At 36.9% G+C, this 22005-nt stretch overlaps 1 protein-coding gene across 4 annotated transcripts in view; it reads right to left on the bottom strand.

Annotated features, from left to right (window-relative positions):
• Nucleotides 1-22005, bottom strand: part of SLC12A6 (solute carrier family 12 member 6) — an 87137-nt gene that overhangs the window by 43086 nt on the left and 22046 nt on the right. For all 4 annotated transcript variants that reach the window (XM_027083775.1, XM_027083774.1, XM_027083776.1 and 1 more), the window contains exon 2: nt 613-657. In XM_027083775.1, the coding sequence (XP_026939576.1) occupies nt 613-657 (45 nt within the window). The remainder of the gene's footprint in view (nt 1-612; nt 658-22005) is intronic.

Below are 22005 nucleotides of genomic sequence, written 5' to 3'. Positions count from 1 at the left end.
GGAGAAGACATACTTTAGAAGACCTTTCCTTTTTTTTATATGTACTTTTTGTATTGTCTGAATTCCTCACCAGAGTATGTTTTATTTTTATATTTAAAAAACTCATCAGTTCTGAGATGTGGAATTCTTGTCAAATTACAAGCTTAGTGCAATTTAAATAAATGATACCTAGAAGAAATCAATTCATTTCCATAACTTATTTCACAGATAAGGACTGGAACATCAATTTCTTTGGCTCGCTGAATGTTGTGCTGTTTATGAAGTACTTTCAAGAATGAAAACGAAGGTGATCATAAGATATTATAGAATGTTATATCTTCTTTTCAAAATTATCTGGAAAAAAGAAGCTCTAACTCTTACAGACCTTTTTTTAAACCATAGACCATGTAAAATTACTTTTTAATGTAACTAAATTGAATCTTCACAATCAACTGCAGAAGTAGATTCCTAAAACTTACCAAGTTGGGAATAGAAACAGCAAGAAAAAAAGCTGAGGAGTGAAAAGTAGAAAATGGGTACAGAAAATAGAATTAAAGAAGGGAGTAATGTCTCTTAGTATAAGTAGGAAAAGGGTGACTTTAGAGAGAGTCAGTTCCCACAGGAATACTATACCTAACAGCTGGCTGTGTTCCCCTGTGATGGAGTTCTGACTCGGGTCTGAAAAACAAACAATTGAAAAGAAAAGAAAAATGAATGACCAAAACAAATAATTTCTTAAGAATCAGCAACAAAAGTCAACCAAGGAAATAAGCCAAAAAAAAAAAAAAAAAGTATGATGCTCAAGAAACATTAACATAAGGATATTAAAAATAGAACTATTATAAAAAATAATTCCACAACTTCCTCAAAAAATTAAACAACAGAATTACCATGTGACCCATGGTATACACCCAAAAGAATTGCTAACAGGGACTCAGATACTTGTACAACAATGTTTACAGCAGCATTATTCACAATAGTCAAAAGGTGGAAATAATCCAAGTGTCCTCCAAAGATGAATGGATAAACAAAATGTGGTACAGATGGTCTCTGACTTATGATGGTTTGACTTAAGATTTTTCGGTTTTATGATGGTGAAAAAGCAATATGCATTCAGCTGAAACCATACTTTGGATTGTGAATATATACACACACATATATGTGTATATATATATATACACACACATATATATATATATACACACACACATATATATATATATACACACACATATATATGTATACACATATATATACACATATATACTTTTTTTTTTTGGCTGCGCCGCACAGCATGCGGTATCTCATTTCTCCAACCAGGGATCGAACCCTTGCACCCTGCAGTGGAAGCGCAGTCTTAATCACTGGACCACCAGGGAAGTCCCTGGATTTTGAATTTTGATCTTTTCCTAGGTTAGTGATTTGCAGTACAATACTCTCTTGTGATGCTGGGCAGCGCAGCGAGCCGCAGCTCCCAGTCAGCCACGCAATCAGGAGGATAAACAACCATTACAACCGTTCTGTACCCATACAACCATTCTGTTCTCTAATTTCAGTATTCAATAAGTTACATGAGATATTCAACACTTTGTTATAAAATAGTCTTTGTGTTAGATGATTTTGCTCAACTGTAGGCTAATATAAGTGTTCTGAGCATGTTTAAGGTAGGCTAGACTAAGCTATGAAGTTCAGTAGGTTACGTATAGTAAATGCACTTAATATTTTCAATTTAGGAAGGGTTTATCAGGACGTAACCCTACTGTAAGTCGAAGAAGATCTATATATACATACAATGGGATATTATTCAGCCATAAAAAGGCATCAAGTTCGGATACATGCTACAACATGCATAAACCTTGAAAATATCACACTACGGGAAATAAGCCAGAAGCAGAACAAATACTGTATGATTCCATTTATATGAAATATCTAGAAAAGGCAAATGGGCAAACTTATAGAGACAGAAAGTAGGTCAGAGGTTACCAGGGGCTGGGGAGTGTGGGGGGGAAATGGGGAGTGGGATGTTATTGCTTAATAAGTTGTAAAAAAATTTCTCAAATAGAACTGGAGGATATAAAATGGCGAGTCTCATCCATGTGCCCTCAGGAAGACAAAATTGAACTAAGAGGCTGATTTCCCATAAATGCCTGATTTATAGAAACAAAATTTTCTCAGATGATGGGGGTTGATCTGAGGTTGCCTCCTATCAAACTTGGTAAGTTTCGCCAGAAGCATGAACAAGAGATGGCCCAGGTTGGGTTAGTCTCACAAAGTGGGCTGAAATGAGCTTTGTTTGTGTGACTAGACTGATTCTGTCTGCTCAGGAAGTTTTCAAGGCTGGTCTCTGTTTGTTTTTTATTTTAACTGACTCAGACTGAACTCTCCCCTCTTTACATTCCCTGCCCATAAATACAACCTACCCCAAACTTTCACCGGACTCACCTGTAGCTTGCTACAGTTTGCTTGTCCCAAATTGCAATTCCTCTGCTATTCCTGAATAAATTCATCTTTTCCAGCTTGCCTCAGTTTACCTCTTTATTTAGGTCAACAGAGAACAGAGTTTCAGTTTGGGGTGATGAGAAATTTTGGAAATAGTGGTAATGGTTGTACAACATTGTGAATATAATTACTGTCACTGAATTGTGCACTAAAAAGTGGTTAAAATGGCAAATTTTGTGTTATATATATTTTATTACAATATAAAGTTAAACAAATAATCACATAAATTTGGCCAAGCAATATTAGTTCCATAAAGTAGAAGGATGATTCAGGGCCTATGACATGAATTACATTTTGTTTTTAATGACAAAGGAACATGTGGCCAGAGCAGTTGCAAGTCAAGACATAAGTAAAGCACTCATTACTACTAGCAGATATGTTATGATTTGGCTTTCAGATAAAATGACTAAACTGGCTTTTATAAATATCTCTTTCTTCAGCAATCTATAATAAAATTAGTGACAATAAACCAAGTTCCTAATCCAAGAGATACTGACAGTCGCCATTTAACGACCAATCACTTGCTTATTTTAAAGGCTTGGAAACCATTAAGGGCTAAATACGGAAAAGACTCTGAGCTGCACTTTCCTCAAAGAGTAAATCTTGGTCTTCCCTGGTGGCGCAGTGGTTAAGAATCCACCTGCCAATGCAGAGGACACGGTTCAAGCCCTGGTCCGGGAAGATCCCACATGCCACGGAGCAGCTAAGTCCGTGCGCCACAACTACTGAGCCTGTGCTCTACAGCCCGTGAACCACAACTACTGAGCCCGTGTGCCACAACTACTGAAACCCACACGCCTAGAGCCCGTGTTCCTCAACAAGAGGAACCACCGTAATGAGAAGCCCATGCAATGCAACGAAGAGTAGCCCTCACTCGCCGCAACTAGAGAAAGCCCATGCGCAGCAACAAAGACCCAACGCAGCCAAAAATAAATGAATAAATAAATAAACTTTTTAAAAGAGTAGATCTCTTGAGATACTGAGGATTACATCTGGATTCCTTGAATGCGTTTAAGGAATAAAAATAATTTTAGACTGGGGGTCTATGAACAATAGAAAAAAAAATTTCATTCTCATTTTCACTAACCTCTAATTGAAGTTTAGTATTTTCTCCAAATGTGATGTAGGCAACAAATTACATAAAAGTACCGGTGATTTTGTCAACAACAAATATCTGATATTTTCCTATCACATTATAGTTGTTGCATATATCTCATAATATCTTTTAGGTTCCACACTATTTTGAAATTATGGTAGTTATTAGAGGGGCTGCTAGCTTTAAGCAGGTTTAATGACTGCCAAAGAGGTCCAAAATATAAAAAAGATTAAAAATTACTCCTTGAGGGCTTCCCTGGTGGCGCAGTGGTTGAGAGTCCGCCTGCCGATGCAGAGGACACGGGTTCGTGCCCCGGTCCGGGAAGATCCCATATGCCGCGGAGTGGCTGGGCCCGTAAGCCATGGCCGCTGAGGCTGCGCGTCTGGAGCCTGTGCTCCGCAAAGGGAGAGGCCACAACAGTGAGAGGCCCGCGTACCACAAAAAAAATAAAAATAAAATAAAATAAAAAATTACTATTTGAAACAAAATTCAAATAACATTTTCCGTGGTATTTCTAAATATAAAATATATATAATTAAATCTAACACTTTAAGCATCCCAGACAGAAAGAACCAATCAGAATACTAAACAAATTCTGATTTCTGATGTATATAGTCTATATTATAGTGGAAGAAATAAGGTAAAAACCTGATTCCTATAACTAAAGTTTTAAATGCTATGTGAACATTTAATGATATATTTTTAGAAGATTTTCTTCATCTTAATTTGGTTTTAAAAAAGAGAAATTCCAAATTTTTAAAAGATATTTTTGCCAATATACTAGGAAAGTGAATTCTCAGTTTTTAATTTAAACTAGTTTTATTTCCTATCTAAATAAAGAATATAGGTTGTTCTTGTACGTAAGACAAAAGTAGGACTAACAGTTCTATAGCATGTTAATGTATTAGATCGCTCTCTCTCTCTCTCTCTCTCCCCGTCCCCTCATGTAGGGGGAAAATTGGGCCCTATCATTATAGAGAAACAGGTACATAATAACATGAAAGGAAGAGCACAGAAAGAATCATATAATTTCAAAACCAGAAGAAACTTGGTCATCATCTAGATCTACTCCAGTGATTCCAAAGGCAAAGTTGCAGAAGAGTTATCAGCATCATCTATTCTCCCTAAAACTATACCCTTCTCAAGATTCTGATTCCCAGATACTGTCACTAATGGGAATGCCTTTATCTCTCAGGTGTGCTTTCAGAACAAAGTTGAGAACCTTGGATTTTAACATCTAAAGTTGAGAAGAATGCTTGGGTTAATGAGTGACCAAAGACATATCACACTACTGACAAAAGAGAAAGGTTGGAGATAGAGTCTTCATGTTTGAGAACCTATGTTCGTGTTTCTCAATACTCTGTAATTCTAATTTTTCTTGCTCTAAAATACAATAGCCTAAAACAAGTTATCTGGAATTGCCAGGGAATGTATCTATGAAAAAAAATAGAAAAACATCTCAGATAACTCAGACAGAATAGGTATGATTTTAGAGGGGGGTATATAAATGACTATTTTTCTTAAAAAGAATTACCATCTTCTTTTTTTCTTTCTTTTAATAACTTTTTCAGGGCTATTGTTTTTTAAAATTTTTGTTTATTTATTTTTGGCTGCATTGGGTCTTCATCACTGTGTGAGGACTTTTCTCTAGTTGCGGCGCGCGGGCTTCTCATTGCGGTGGCTTCTCTTGTTGCAGAGCACAGGCTCTAGGAGCATGGGCTTCAGTAGTCGTGGCATGCGGGCTCAGTAGTTGTGGCTCACGGGCTCCAGAGCACAAGCTCAGTAGTTGTGGCACATGGGCTTACTCTGTGGCATGTGGGATCTTCCCGGACCAGGGCTCAATCCCATGTCCCCTGCATTGGCAGGCAGATTCTTAACCACTGCGCCACCACGGAAGCCCAGAATTACCACCTTCTTTACTGTATATTTCCTTGCCTTCTGAGCTGTGCATACATGATGTATGTGCATTTTCTAGTCAAGCCAGGACTCTTCTTTGAACACCCTCCTATACAGTCAGTCCTCTGTTTCCAGGGAAGTGGAACCCATGGATTTGGAGGGCCTACCGTACTACGCCATTTTATATAAGGGATTTGAGCATCTGCGGATTTTGGTATTCAAGGGTGGGGGGCGGTCCTGGAACCAAACCCACCTGGATTCTGAGGGGCGACTGTATTTGAGATGAGTAGAAATAAGTCTACTGTATAGTTCCTCACAAGTTTTTTCATTTATTATAATTAAAGGAACGCAGGGCAATCTTTACCTGATACTTATTTGGTTATATGAAGACTAACCTCAAGGACCTGCAAATAAATGCTTCATTAATACATGTAAAAGCTGAAACAAGGGCAAATTTAAGCTCATGAACCCACCAGGATGAAACTAGCCATGCCTGTAAAAAAATCACAATTGGTAAATGGGTTTAAGTTGAAGGGCGTTTCTGGGCCGCAATCCAAATTGTGTATTCAACATGATAACAGCGCTCTGAGATGTGTCTGGGCACCTCCCTATCGTCCTATGTTTGAACTCTCCCATTTAACATTTTTCCTGCCTGTGTCACTAATGAGGGCACACCCAAGTTTGCCTAATACTGGGTGTTGTCCTAAATATTACTCAAAAGGATACTTGTTTTAACCAAATTACTTCCTGTAATGGGAACAATGGGCCAATAATGTGACTATTTTAACCCTTTGATGGCCTTCCTAAATTAAGCCACTCCTAGGTCATAATACAACCAGATTATATACAAAAGCCTGTGATACTCTACAGGCAAAACGGTAGTTCAAATTAAAAATAGAAACATACACCTTTTCACAACAGGTAAATGCCATCAGAAAAATGAACTGAAACTATTCCTTGTAACAGTAATGATATGGTAGTTTTACAAAATGGGCACTTGCTCAATATATTTAGTTTATCCTGGGCAAACGGTAAAGAACAGAGATTTTATTTAATTTCTTGCCATGTGCCTTGGAGCACAGAGAGAAAAAAATGATTGTGGGTGGTATTCACTTGCAAAACTGCCTCTATAAATAGTTTTTCTGAAGAGCCTTATTATCTCCCTTAGTTTCCCCATAGCAATAGTCTTTTTCTGAATTTCCTTTGATAATCGCTTCATCTACTACTCTTGGCAGAGAATTTGAAGCAAATAAAGCTAGCCTATATCTTGCATCTAAAACTCAGTGTAAAAGGTTTAAGTCTTCATTAAAGACAGATCAGTAATTTCATTAAAATAATGCAATCAATAGTGGAAACTGTTGCCTAAACATTTAGAAAAAGAAGTAGGCATAACCAAGGGCATATACACCAGGACAATTAGCTTATTATGCTACTGTCTATATTATCTAGACATACCACAAAAACTATTTAAAGATACCAGGTCTTCCCTGGTGGTGCAGTGGTTAAGAATCCGCCTGCCAATACAGGGGACACGGGTTTGAGCCCTGGTCCGGAAAGATCCCACATGCTGTGGAGCAAATAAGCCGGTGCGCCACAACTACTAAGCCTGCGCTCTAGAGCCTGCGAGCCACAACTAGAGAAAGCCCGCGTGCAGCAACGAAGAACCAACACAACCAATAAATAAATAAATAAATAAAATTTAAAAAGAAATAAAGATACCAAGTACCTGAAATCACCAGTCTTAACACATTTCTAATTTTCTGGACTCCAACTTTTAAAAAAAACCAAAGCAGCATCATCATAAGAAGCCACTGTGACTTGGAATTAGGCAAAGATGATTAAAGATGGAACCAAAGACAATTACTCTAACATTCACATTTATTAGATTCTGCCTCTCTAGTATGAGTAGGTTTTAATTTTGGTGGGAAACTTAAGACGGAAAACAAGTTGAAATAAGGTAAAATCGGAAAAGCTTATCCTCTTTACATAGATTTTGAACTGACTGCAATGAGACTAGACAGACCTAAGAAAATTTACATGTGAGTAGCTGGGTTTAAGTAAATAGATATGGGTGAAAAAAAATCAGGCAATTTGAGGCAAAGTAATTAAGCAATAAGAAGGAAATGTAAAGCACTGCATACAAAAAGTTATTAAATCATTAGTTATTTATGCTTCAAGCCTACGCCATAAAGGAAAGTCAAAAGATCCTTATTTGAACTTTTAATAGGAATATAATTTTTAAAAGGTATTTAGAAGTATCTGTCAAAAAAAGATAGTTTCTGCTGGAATTTATAGTTTAGTCCAAACTATCTGCCATGTAAATGATTTGTGTAGACAGCTAACCATGGAGAGAATAAGCAGGGGTAGCAGCACTGAACCATGGACTGTACTTCATGTATGGTGCATATTCCTTATTATTAATAGGGGTTTGGGGAGAAAATGATTTGGAGCAGGAATGTTAAATAAATTTGGCAAATCTATTTAATAGTCAAGTAGATTTCTATGTTTAATTTCTCAGACCCTCCAATATGCTAAAGGCTACCTATCTCCAAAGAAGAATATAATATTCATCATTCCTAAATATATCAGAAGAGATACCCTGCTTTTCATCAAACATCTTGTGTAATTAGTGTTCTACGGTATACACTTTGGGAAATGTTCAACTAATTCATATCAATATACTAAGGTTAAAAGAGAACTCCCAGGCTTCCCTGGTGGCGCAGTGGTTGAGAGTCCGCCTCCCGATGCAGGGGGCACGGGTTCGTGCCCTGGTCCGAGAAGATCCCACATGCGGCGGAGCGGCTGGGCCCGTGAACCATGGCCGCTGAGCCTGTGCGTCCGGAGCCTGTGCTCCTCAACGGGAGAGGCCACAACAGTGAGAGGCCTGCGTACCGCAAAAAAAAAAAAAAAATAGAACTCCCTGAACCATCACTCCCATTTACTCATTCATTCACTCCGTAATACCCCCATTAATTCAGTATTTTCCAGATTTGCCTAGTTAAAAGAACCATCTAGAATATTTGTTAAACTACAAATCCCTGGGTCACATAACTAACCCTAATGACTTGATCTCATGGGAGGAGGCTGAGATTCTGCAGATTTATGAAGGGCCCCAGATGACTATTAGAAAGCTTCATTCATTCATTCAACCATCCATCAGTTCAAATATTTGAGTGATTAATAAGTCCCAGGCATTGTTCTATGTGCTAGGGATAGAGCAGTAAGTAAAAAAAGACAAATGTCCTATTCTCACGCAGATATGGGAAGATAAAGTATAAAAGAAAATTAAAATGAACTTATTTACAAAACAGAAATAGAGTCACAGATGTAGAAAACAAACTTACGGTTACCAAGTGGGAAAGCAGGGGAGGGATAAATTGGGGGCTTGGGATTGACACAGACACACTACTATATATAAAATAAATAACTAATAAGAACCTACTGTATAGCACAGGTAACTCTACTCAATACTCTGCAATGACCTATATGGGAAAAGAATCCAAAAAAGAGTGGGTATATGTATACATATAACTGATTCAATTTGCTGTACACCTGCAACTAACAATATTTCAATCAACTATACGCCAATAAAAATTAATTTTAGAAAAAGAAAAAAAGAAAATTAATAAACAAGATTATTTTCTTTGTAACACTAGTCCAAAATTAAGGAGAGTGAATGGAGAGGCTATTTTGTTTATTTACTTATTTTTTTCTTTTTGGAGAGGCTATTTTGGATTGGGTACACAGGGAAGATCTTTCTGACGAGGTAACCTTTAAGATGAGACTTGTATATAAAGGAGACAAACATGTGAGGATCTCGACAGAGACTGATCAGGGCATAAGAGTAGCTACACAAAGGCCCTAGAATGGGAATAAGCTTGGCGTGTTTGGGAAACATTAACATGGCTAAAACACAGTGAGTAGGAAAGCGGTTTTAAAAAAAAAGAAAGAAAGAAAGGTTAGCAAATTAGGTAGCAGATACATCTTGCAGTATTGCAGACCATGGTAAAGAGTGTGAAGTTTATCCTAAAAATGATATGAAATAGTTGGAAGGTTTTCAAAAGCAGTATGATAGGTCTGATTAACCTTTTAGAACATGGAGACTGTTGGCTGAAGAGGGGATTGTGGAGGGAGCAAGAGCAGAAATGGGGGAAGCAAGCAGGAGTCTACTGCAGAAATCTTAGAAAGATATGATCATGACTGTAGTGAAGATGGTGAAAGCTGAGAGGCTGATGATATCTTCTGGAACGAGAGCTCATGAGTTAGTCTTCGAAGCTAATATCCATTTTACTTTAAAATTTGTAGTTCTTTTCATTTTTTTACTCAATAAATATTTTTTGAGCACCTTCTACATGTGAAACACTGTTCTAATTACTAGAAATGCAGTAACAATATCCCTGCCATCAAAGAGCTTACATGCTAGTGGGGAAGAGACAAACAATAAACAAACAACATACGTGTTAAGAGTAATAAGAGTTATAAAACAGAAAAAGAAAAGCAGAGTAAGAAGACAGAGGATTAGTGGGGGCATGGTTTGTATGCCTATTTATAGTTTAGACACCGAATCTAAAAAAGATCTCTCAGCTCATGTGATAATTTGACCAGAAACTTGAAGTGAGGCCTCTAGCCATACAAATATCTGTAGGAAGAACATTGCGGGTAGAGGGAACAGTTAGTGCAAAGACCCTGGGGCAGGTACATGTTGGCCTGTTCAATAAACAGCAAGGGAGCTAAGTTACCAAACAGAAGAGCAAGGTAAAAGTGATAAGATGTGGGATAAGAGATGAATGTGTGTGTTGGCGGAGGGGCACAGATCACATGGGGCCTTGTAGGACATAGTAGGGACTTACCATTTCCCTTTGAGTGAGTTAAAAAGCCACTGGAAGGTTTTGATTTATGTTTTAATATGACCACTCTAGCTGCTGTCTGGAGAATAGATTGCAGGAGGCAAGTGAGGAGGTAGAAAATAGTTAGAAGGCTTTCACAATGGTCCCAGAAAAGATAATGGTAGCATGGATCAACTCAGTGGTAGTGGAGGTGCTGAGAAGTGATTAGATGCTGAGTATGTTTCAATGGAAGGATTCACAAGATTAGTATGCTGATGGATTGGATATGGGGTAGAGCAGAAAGATAGGAGTCAAAGTTTTTTCCAAAGCAATTAGATGAACAGAGATGCCATTTTCTGAGCTGTGGAAGACTGGGAGAAGAGCAGTGCTGGTGATGAGGAATGCAGGTGGTGAAAGGAGGTCCTCTGTGATAGCTGTGCAGCTGTTCCGGAGAAAACACGAGGCATAAAGAAAAGACAACATAGGATTTGGAAGCAGATAAAGCTCAGGTGAGATTCCAGCTCTACCACATGTTATTCACGTAACTCTGGGAAAATGATATAATTTCTTAGCCTTAATTTACTATCTATGCAACAGGAATAAAACTACACCACAGAAAATTACTGTGAGGATTAGAGACGGTAGATACGCATTAAATTCTAACTATAAAGATAACTGAGATGAGCCATGGAATGATCCTCAAGAGAAATAATAAAAATTGTAATGCTGCAAATAATCACGGTAAAAACTAGAATTTAGGTAGCTGGAGATATTTCTTGGAACTTTAAACATTTTGCAATTGTACAATAGTACTGAGGAAAATATAGAAGTAATGCGGGTGAACCTCGGGTTCACTGGCTTAAAATTGTATGGGCACATGGTATTAATCGTTTGATTCACCCAACTTATTTCAAAATTGGATACATTTATAGTTTGGACTAAATATGCATTAACACATGATTTGAGATTTTTAGATAAGTACAATAGTAATTACCCAAGAGTGCCTGTACTACATACCCCGTACAAGTTTATTAATGACATCAACTCAAACAATAATAATTTAATTCAGTAAGTTTTAAAGATACCTAAAACTGTTAGATACTGTGAGGAATAAAAGAATGAGTATATTTCCTGACATTAAGACTCTCATAATCTGGTGGAAGAGTCAAATTCAACATAAAAAACTATGAAAGAGGGACTTCCCTGGTGGCACAGTGGTTAAGAATCTGCCTGCCAATGCAGGACACATGGGTTCGATCCCTAGTCCAGGAAGATCCCACATGCCGCAGAGCAACTAAGCCTGCGCACCACAACTACTGAGCCTGCACTCAAGAGCCTCTGAGCCACAACTACTGAGCCCTCATGCCACAACTACTGAAGCCTGCACACGTAGAGTCTGCGCTCCGTAACAAGAGAAGCCACCGCCATGAGAAGCCCGCGCACTGCAACGAAGAGTAGCCCCCACTTGCCACAACTAGAGAAAGCCCGTGTGCAGCAAGGAAGACCCAACACAGCTAAAAATAAATAAATTAATTAATTAAAAATACTATAAAAGAACCCCTCCCCCACTCTGGGCATGAGAAAGTAAAGAGAAGCCCATGCAGTTATGGACAGAGTCAGGGCTGAAAGGGTAGAGATATTAGGAAGAGATAAAGATCACCTACCTAGGATGGTAAATATGGTTCCATTTTTACTATTTGAAAACGTTTAGTAACCACACTATTTCACTTTCGTTATTTTTATATTTTGATTACTTCTCTAAGAATACAAGCATTCATAAATATTTATCATAATTTTATACTAAAAGTTTATTAAAATCATTTGTTCTAAACATCTTGGCAGGTTTGTTTTGTTTGTTTGTTTTGTGATACGCGGGCCTCTCACTGTTGTGGCCTCTCCCGTTGCAGAGCACAGGCTCCGGACACACAGGCTCAGCGGCCATGGCTCACGGGCCCAGCCACTCCGCGGCATGTGGGATCTTCCCGGACAGGGGCACGAACCCGTGTCCCCTGCATCGGCAGGCGGACTCTCAACCACTGCGCCACCAGGGAAGCCCTCTTGGTAAGTTTTTATAACTGTGATTTTAGATTATCAGGACGTGATTCCACCTTCTCCCTACACCCCTACCATTAACCCTGTTACCTGGGAGTTGAAGCAGTTTATCAAATAGAATTTTCTTATGTCTGTTCTAGAATATCCGTAACATCTCTTCAAGACTCAATGATCTCTTTTTTAACAGGCTCAGAGCCTCTGCTTGGCAACAGTATCTAGCAAGATTAAAATCATTTATATTACATCTATTTTTAGTTTATATTTTATTTATAGAGTGGCAAGCACTGCTGGTATTTCATTTGGTGACAAAGTTTCTTATATAAAAGAAAGCAGAAAAGCACTGACAGTGTAGGGAAAAAAAGAATGCAAAAATGATACATAAAAATGGAAAGATTATAAAGATAGTCTCTAAGTGGCTCAATTTAGGGAAATTTTCCTACTATCATCATACCAAACCTGTACAACAACCTTGTGAGGAAGAATTATTCCCATGTTCCAGAAGAAACTAGCTCAGAAAACGGAAATGATTTGCCCAAAGTGGTAGAGCTGATAACCTGTGGTATTGCCTTTAGCGCTGCAAGGGTCCAAAGGAGAAGAGTAACATGGACTGAGACAGTAGGAGCTTTAAGTAAAACTTTTAAAAACCTTAAAAATCATGGAGAACTCAAAATCATAGGAGAGGAATAAACACGGCACATGTCTGGGATCGTCTTGGAAGGGTTGGGTCCTATCAGGAAAAGTCTTGACATCTAAGGGAGATGAAAAACAACTAAAATTCTCTGTGTGGAAGTCTAAAAATAAAAGTGGTATTTTAGGTAAGAAAATAAGAGTGTAATATGCAAATGAAATGAATTCCAGATTTATCAGAGATCAGCAGGCATGATCATTGCTAGGCCACTGTAGTTTTTCCATGTGCTAACACGCATCTCTAGCATGGTCTGTCTCTAGGTGGTTGTTATTATTAGTATTAGTTCAACCAATACTCTGAAAGCCTACTCTATGTCAGGTGCTGTGCTAGGCACTACAGATACCAAAAGAGTAACCCTTTGTTCTCAAGAACTTCGAGAGGAAATATGTAAATAATTATGAAAATAAAAATAATTGTTATAGTATAGGTACAAATACTGTGGGAATCAAAAAGGAAGTTAAACAAAATAAAGTGGTGATCAGGGATGATGTCAAGGGGATAACTGAGCTAAATCTTGAAGGATGGGTAGTTTATCAAAAAGCAGAATGGGTGAGAGAAAATGGACAAGGGGAGACGTTCTAGTCAGAGGGATTGACAATGAGGACATAGCTAATTGAGAAGTTCTGGAGATAACATAGGAAATATACACATAATAATATACCTGTATACAATATTAGGTATATATTATACCTAATATATAATAGTATATAATGTTATATTAGTCTATAATACCATACATATAAATAAATGTATTGTACCTAACATATAATATATACCTAATTGATAGGAAAGGAGATTTTTTAAATTGATTTAAAAAGTGGGTAAGATAAGAAGCAGAACCAGTCAGCATATATGTTTCCAACTTTTGATTCTTCCCCTTTCTCATTCATCAAATCCAGTCAATTGTAGCTTCCACACCAACTCTTCTTTCCATTACCCTGCCACCATTTAGAGTCTCATTCTTCACACCTTGGACCATTAAAATAGTCAATTATTCTCCCTGCCACCGATTCTCCTATCGTCAAACAATTCTGCATTTTCCTCCCTATTAATTCTGCCTTTATCAGGTTGCTTTATTGTTTTAAAAATAAACACTTTCAAAGATCTCCAAGTTAAAGTGCCAGGAGTGCCCAACCATTTTGTGAAGAGACGATCATTCTCACTTCTTGTTTATATATATCGTGACATCATGTGTGGGGTACTGATTCAAGTCCCTCCACAGAAAGGAAAGGGTTGCCTTTGCAGGCTCTGTCTCCGCTCCTACTGTCAGTTTTCAGACTGGGAGTAGTAGTGGTAATGGTGGTGGTAGCAGAGGCTAATGGCTTAAACAGCCATAAATAGATCCCGGTTTACTTGTTTGAATCCCTTGGCTTACAGGATGAACTCCAAAAACCTAATCCTGGCTTTCAAGTCCCTTTATAATCTAGCACTAGTTTACTCCTCTCTAACCTTATCATTTGCTGTTTTTAGTCATGAACTCTCTGCTCCACACTCTCTGGAATGCTTTGAGCCTTGATTCTAGACGCATGCATTTTTGTTTGTATCACTTTTTCATTGAAAATTTCCCTCTCTTTTGTCTCCACTTACCTGACTGCTATATCTTTCAAAGGCTCAATTCAAATGCTTCTTCTTCCTTAGGGTATATACTGCCTTGTATTGTCTTTTAATTAACAAACCTATTAATTCAACAAATAAGTTTTGTTAAAACTCTTCTAAAATATATGGGAGTAAATCCACTGGAAGTTGAAGAGCTCATGTGAAATGAACATGATTGTGATTTTAATGCAGTCTATAACACTTGGAAGATAGCAAGAATAATAGCAAAAAGCAGATTTAATGAAGCTCACAGTATAAAGATAAAGACAGTTTCTTAGACCAAATCCACAAACTGATTAGCCAAGAAAAGTATAAATGACAGAAGAGGGTTAAAAATCATAGAAAAATCTCACCACGAAGTACAAAGAGGAAAAGATTGTTTGGGGATTGTTGCAAACATTCAAGAGATCGTTGATACCTTACATCCTTCTTTGGCTTTATGGATGATCCAAATTATTTTTCACGCCCTGTAGACAAACATATTTCATGTTTTCTTCATTTTACAATAAAAGATGGTTTTGGAAGAATAAGGCCTGACCATATAGACTACCTCCTTAACAAAAAGGGAAGGGAATTGACCCAAACATTCAAATTCTAAGGAGCTACAGAGCTAAGGAATTAAGAAGCTGAAGCTTTGCATTATGGGGACTAAGAGGATATGGTAAACATTTCTGATATTTTAAGAGTCTTTATTGATTTTATGTCATTGGTAAAAGGACAACTGCTTAATGCAAGCTGAATTTAACATATTCTAGATTTTCAAACATACAGAGAAATTAAAACTACTGTACATGCTGCAATTTAAAAAGTCTGTTTCTAGTGTGTATGTATGTGAATATACACATGAACACATACATATATGTGTTTTGATTAGTAAATGTGTAATGATCTTCTATAATTTGAAAAATATATATAAATATGGAATCTTACAGTATGTAACCTTTTGAGACTGGCTGCTTTCATTCAGCATAAGGCCTTGGAGATTCATGCAAGTTGTTTCATGTACCAGTACTTAGTCCCTTTATTTAAAAACATTTTATTGAGATACACTTTACATACCATATAATTCACCCACTTAGTGTTCAATTCAATGTTTCTTAATATATTCACACTGTTGTGCAACTATCACCACAATCTAATTTTACATTTTAGTTCCCCTGTCCCCTTCCAAGAATGCCTGTACCCATTAGCAGTCAATCTCCATTTCACTCCCACCTTGCCCAGTCCACAGCAACCACGAATTTACTTTTTTTGTCTCCATAAATGTGCCTATTCTGGACATTTCATATAAATGAAATCATATGTGGTCTTTAGTGACTGGCTTCTTTCATTTTGCATAACATTTTCAAGGTTCTTCTATATAGTAGCAATGCATCTGTATTTCATTTGTTTTTACTGCCAGATAATACCCCATTATATGGATATACCACATTTTATTTATCTATTTATCACTTAGTGGACATTTGGGTTGTTTCTATCATTGGGGCTATCATGGATAATGCTGCAATGAACATTCCTGTACTATTTCTTGTGTGGACATATATTCTCATTTTGAGTATATACCTAGAAGTGGAACTGCAAGATCATATGGTAACTCTATATTTAACTTCTTGAAGGACTGCCAAACTGTTTTTCAAAGTGGTTGCACCATTTTATGTTCCCACCTAAGTATATAAGGGTCTCAATTTTTCCACATCCTTGTCAACACTTTTTATTGTCCATTTTTTTTATCAGAACCATCCTAGCGGATGTGAAGTGGCACCTCATTGTGGTTTTGATGTGTATTTCCCTGATGACTAATGTGCTTAAATGTGCTTACTGGCACTTTTTCCTCTCATCCCCATTTGGAAAGCTCTTACCTCTTTTTCCTCCCACAATTTTGAGGTTTTGCTTTGACTTATTTAGTACTTTTACATCATAAATATTATTGAATTGTTCCCTGAAGTATGTCCCTTTTGATTAGAGTCCTTACTTAGCATTCATATAACATTCCCAAAGAGTCTGTCATTTTCCACTTTTTCTATCCCTTTCATTTTTATTTGGTTAAAAACCTTTCTTAAATATTCTCAGAGAGGTTAAGCGGGTAATACACTCTCTAAAGTTACATTTATGATATAGTTCCACCTTGTAGAGGGGATGATATCTTCACTGGAAATAGGGATTTCTGATTATAGCCTTTTTCTCTTGGTAATCTGTGGATACTCTTCCACTGTCTCCTAATTCCCAGTGTTGTGGATTAGAATTCTGATGTGAGCCTTATACTTTATAGGTATACCATGTTCTGTCTGGAAGCTTCCAAAATGAATCCCTGGAGTTCAAAAACCTTACCAGGATAAGCCTAGGTGTGTTTTTTCCAACACTGAGGTCTTTCCTGGAACATCAATCTGCATAATGAACTCTGTTTTTAGCTCAGGAAAAATTTATTTATTTATTTAATTACTGCTTCTCTTCCATTTGTTCCTTTTTCTGTAAATTATATTAGCCACGTTAGGTGTCCTGAATCTATTCTCCAAGTCTCTTACTTTTTTTCAATCTATTTGTATTTTTGGCTCTGGGCTTCGACTCTTCCAGGCCATTAAATGATCATATTCATTCCTTTATTCAATAATTATGTACTGGGTGCTTACCATGTACAAGACTGTGTTCTAGACATTGGGCATTGACAAAAGGTCAGCAGGTATACAAGAGAAAATATTCCTGCTCTTATTGTGCTTACATTTTAGTGGAGATTTTTTTTTTAAGTGTATGTGCATGGATTGAAAGTCAGGTGGTAATAAGTATTTAGATGGGAAATCATGCTTTTGCTCCATAATTTTTTTTTTACTTCACTTGAACTTCCTTAAGTGCTCCTATTGTTTATTATTTTCATATTCAAGTTACTGTCTCCTCTGGCGTTTCTATTTAGTTGGTCTACTGCATTGTTTAAGTGCTTTTTCTCTTTCTGGTTGCCTGGCTTCCCCAGATGAGTACTTTTTCTTTGTTACTTCAGAGGGGCTTAGGTTTCATTGTTGGAGGACCACCGGTAGGAGCAGTCTCAAGAGAACAGAAAGGCAAAGCAGCCTCTACCCCTGTAGATGGGCAGGGCAGCAGGCCAGCTGCCAGCCCTGTGGAGGTCCAGGAGGAAGGCTCCCGGCTCTCAGGTCTCCTTACATCTCCCATCCTCAGGGATAGGGAGATAGCAGACCCTGCCTCTTTCCCTTTCTCCCCACTAGGGGAGTCCATGGATCTCTACCAAGCCAAGCTCTTTTCTGGATCTGCCATTCTTATCCTCACTCTGAGGGTCTTCCAGCCCTTGAGGAACAAGTCCTGGGTCAGCTCTCCCTGATAGAGCTCCCACAGAGCTCAGGCCTCACTTGTTCATCAGGTCCAGGGGTCATCTGACTCAAGAGTGGCAGATACAGGCTGGAATTAGTAACAGAAGGATAGGGAGATTTCACCTTCCCAGAACCCTGTCTGAAAAGTAAGTCCTGGTTACAGACTAATCCTAAAAACATTCAAATCTTGGCAAAGAAGTCAACATTTTAAAAAGCCTCTGCGAGGTCCAGAGGGTTGTATCATGTTCAGCTACTGTCCTAAATGTTAAACTCTGAGAAATAAGGAAGACCTTAATGTTAGTTGGATTTAAAGGATATTGACTAGATGGATGAATCTCAATTATGTTTTATAAAAGCAATCAGACAAAAGAAAGTGCATACTGTATGATTCCATTCATATAAAATTATGGAAAATGAAAACTAATGTACTATAGTGACAGAAAGCAGATCAGTGGTTGCCTGGGGGCCAGGGAATTAGGTAAGTGGGTTATAAAAGGGTAAGAGGAAACTTCTGGAGGTGATGAAAATGTTATCTTGACTATGATAATTGTTACAGGAGTGTTATGTTAAAACTCATCAAACTGTACACTTTAAATATGTGCAGTTTATTTTATGTCAATTATACCTCAATAAAACTTTAAAAGAAGTGGTTTTTTTGTTTGTTTGTTTTTGGGGCTTTTTTTGGCCATGCCCTGTGGCTTGCAGAATCTTAGTTCCCCAACCAGGGATCGAACCCGTGTTCCCTGCAGTGGAAGCGCAGAGTTCCAACCACTGGGCCACCAGGGAATTCCCAAAAGAAGTACTGACTGGGAAAAACATTTGTAATTTACATCACTAAGGGCTGATATCCCTAAATATAAAGAAAATCTAAAAATAAAGAAAAACACTAACAGGTAAGAGAAATGAACAGAAAGTTACTGAGCTTTTGAGAGTTTGAAATTTTCCATAATAAAAAATACATATAATTTTCAAAAAAAATATTAAAACACTGTCCCTCACCCTCATATAATACACAATACAATTGAAGAGATACAAATATACTTACAAAGCTATCACACGTTTGAAGCACACTGCAACGTATATTTGAGTGGTGATGAATACTGAATGATGAAATGATCAAAGCTGGGGTAGAGGATCAGGCAAGTCATCCTGGAGGAAATGAGTATGAGCCTAGTCTTGAGGTAATGTGGGTTTGTGTAATTTTTTAATCGCAGAGAGGGAGTAGAAAGCAGAAGAGAGTTCATATGAAGAAAAATATATGGACAAAGGCAATGTGGTGGTGGAAAATGAAGATAGTTTCTGAAAAGGACTCGGTTCACCATTTCTAATACAACCATGGAAATCTCTTGTCACAAAAATGTTACATGATGCAGTGTAAAGAACACACAGGAAAGGAAATGAGATCCAGTTCAGTGTATGAGGGTTTGGAATGGATCAAAATCATTTATGTTATTTATGTACCACATTCAATCTTTGCCATGTCTATGCTCTACCTATATTAGTATTTTTCTTTAAACAGACTTGTGTTTTTACCTAGATTCATTCTAAATAAGATCCACGAAATGAAATATTACAATTTTTTCTAATACACTAAAATAAACACATCTTTCATGCCTTTAGCAGCATATTTATTCTTAAAGTTATATTAAAATTTACTTCTTTCACTTACTCCATATGCTCGTTTTTCTCCCCACCAATAACCCTTAGGTGCATCTCCCTTGAAAGTCAAGGAGTGGAGGGCTACTAAAAGACTGTCAGATTGAGCCACGTTCCTTACCTGTTCATATCTCTCAATTTTTAGCATCATTTGATAGAATATCCTACATTTGGAAATATTCTACACCAAATAAAAAAGCAATCCAACACATGAAACTTAGAAGCAACAAGTAACTTTCAATTAATTTTGAAAAATCCACGAAGACAAAAGAAATAGAACCTAAGAAGCATTAGTAACTACTAAGAAAATAGAGCAGCCTACTTCAGAAAACATAACATGTTTAAACGTGTGTTTAAAGTAGAGAGACAGTGTGGTGTGATGACAAGAAAAACTGTTTTAAGGTCACAGAGACCTTACTTTGAATTCCACATTTACCACTTAAACAAACTACTTAAATTTCTTGGCACTTCGCTTTCTTCATCTCTAAAATGATGATAATAGTTACCTGTCCTGGTTGTTGTGAGGATTAAATAAGCCAATATTTGTAAAGCATCTGTAGGTGGTCAACAATTATTACTATAGTACTGATGACATTTTTACTTGTTTCCTCTTTCAACCTGGCAAAATCAAGAGATGCTACAGTCTTTAAACTTACCAGCTTATAATCAATTTTGTAACCTATGCTGTATGTCCAAATTCAGTTGGAAATTTGAAAACCTTTTGAATACTTTACAATATGCTAAAATTACACTCAATAAGTTTTTATAATCCTAAACTAAATGTTGCTTTGAGTATAGAATATAAAAATATTAAGCAATATGTATGTGTATATATTTTGGAGAAATTTTATCTTTATCAATTTAAACCAGTTCTACTCTGGTATATTTCCTTTTTTTTTTTTTTTTGGCCACACCACACTGCATGTGGGATCTTAGTTCCCTGACCAGGGATGGAAACCGCGCCCCTTGCATTGGAAGTGTGAAGTCTTAACCAGCGGACTGCCAGGGAAGTCCCTGGTATATTTCCTGTGGGGCAAAGCATGGAGTCTTTTTTTTTTTTAATAAATAAAATAAATAAATTTATTTTTTAAAAAAGAATACAAACATACTTTTATTTTCTCCCTTTCTTTAAAAAAACAAAACAAAAACCTCTTGTCTTCCACTGGACAAATTGGGAACAATCTGAATATTGAAAGTAATCACTATCCTAACTAATTGTAATACAAAACATAAATAAAAACCTTAAACCCATAATGATACTCAAAAACAAGGAAGAATTAAAACAAAACAAAAAACCTCCTTGGTCACTACTGTGGCACCTACTCCATAACTATTTATTCTGAAAATACAGGAAAATAATTAAGGTTTATCCAGCCTGACTAAGATGAACTTCAGCTCAAAAGCATGTAGTGTTAATCACTGGGCCGCCAGGGAAATCCCTGGCATATTTTCTATGCGGCACAAGTAGCTGAGTACACAGAGGGTCAGTATGTTAAGCAAGAAAAATCTGGGGAGTGAGAGATTCTAAAAAAATCGGTGATAAATTGTGAATCACTATACTGTACACCTGTAACTTATGTAATATTGTACCTCAACTATACTTCAACCAAAAAACCCTAAATAAACAAAAAATTGGTGACAACAGTATTGAAATGGGGAACGAAAGTGTTGTCACTTTCATTGTCTGTGCATAACATGAATATGACAAAGAAGGGTTAACGATCTAAACAAAGTTTTACAATGTACAGAACTGAAGGCAATCAGTCTCAAATTTGTATTGTATTAAGGTCTTAGATAGAGTTTAAAAAAAAACATGGTGAAAAGAATTGGGAAGATATTTCAGGAGGTGTTAGTCTTTCTGACAATGATGGAATATTGGGGGGCGGGGCAGGGGGCAGAAAAACATGCCTCATGAAGCCGAGTTTAAGGATAAACTTTTGACCCTGAGATTTTAAAATATGCAGATCTGAATTTCTGTTAGTTGTGTTGATAAAAAAAAAAAAAAACCCATGTGAATAGTTAAAAAGCTTTTAAATCTTTACTACAGAAAAGATTTTTTTATCAATACAAAGAAGCTCTTCAGTTGTCTATTTCAACTTATTTTAATATTAGTAAATAAAAAGGTAGACATATCACCTTCCTTAGGACATAAAATTTCACGGGTAAAAAGCAGAACTAATGTTTAGGTAACAGTTTAACATCTTGAGGGTTCTTAATAAAATTTAAACTCCATTTAACATGAAATCTCTCTCCATAGTATGCACTCATGCCATTTGGATTACTAAGAGTTAATGTTTGGAGATGCTGTTCAATACCAATATAAAGTTCCCTTCTTTTCTGTTATAGGTTCGTCTCTGAAAATTTCCTTATAAATCTTTCAATCTGCTATCTGTATCACGTGAA

The sequence above is a fragment of the Aethalodelphis obliquidens genome, unplaced genomic scaffold, assembly GCF_003676395.1.
Source record: "Aethalodelphis obliquidens isolate GAN/ISIS:26980383/991018 unplaced genomic scaffold, ASM367639v1 scaffold51, whole genome shotgun sequence".
Lineage (NCBI taxonomy): Eukaryota > Metazoa > Chordata > Mammalia > Artiodactyla > Delphinidae > Aethalodelphis > Aethalodelphis obliquidens.
Note: the sequence above shows the minus strand (reverse complement) of the source record. Positions and strands in the feature narration are given on the sequence as shown.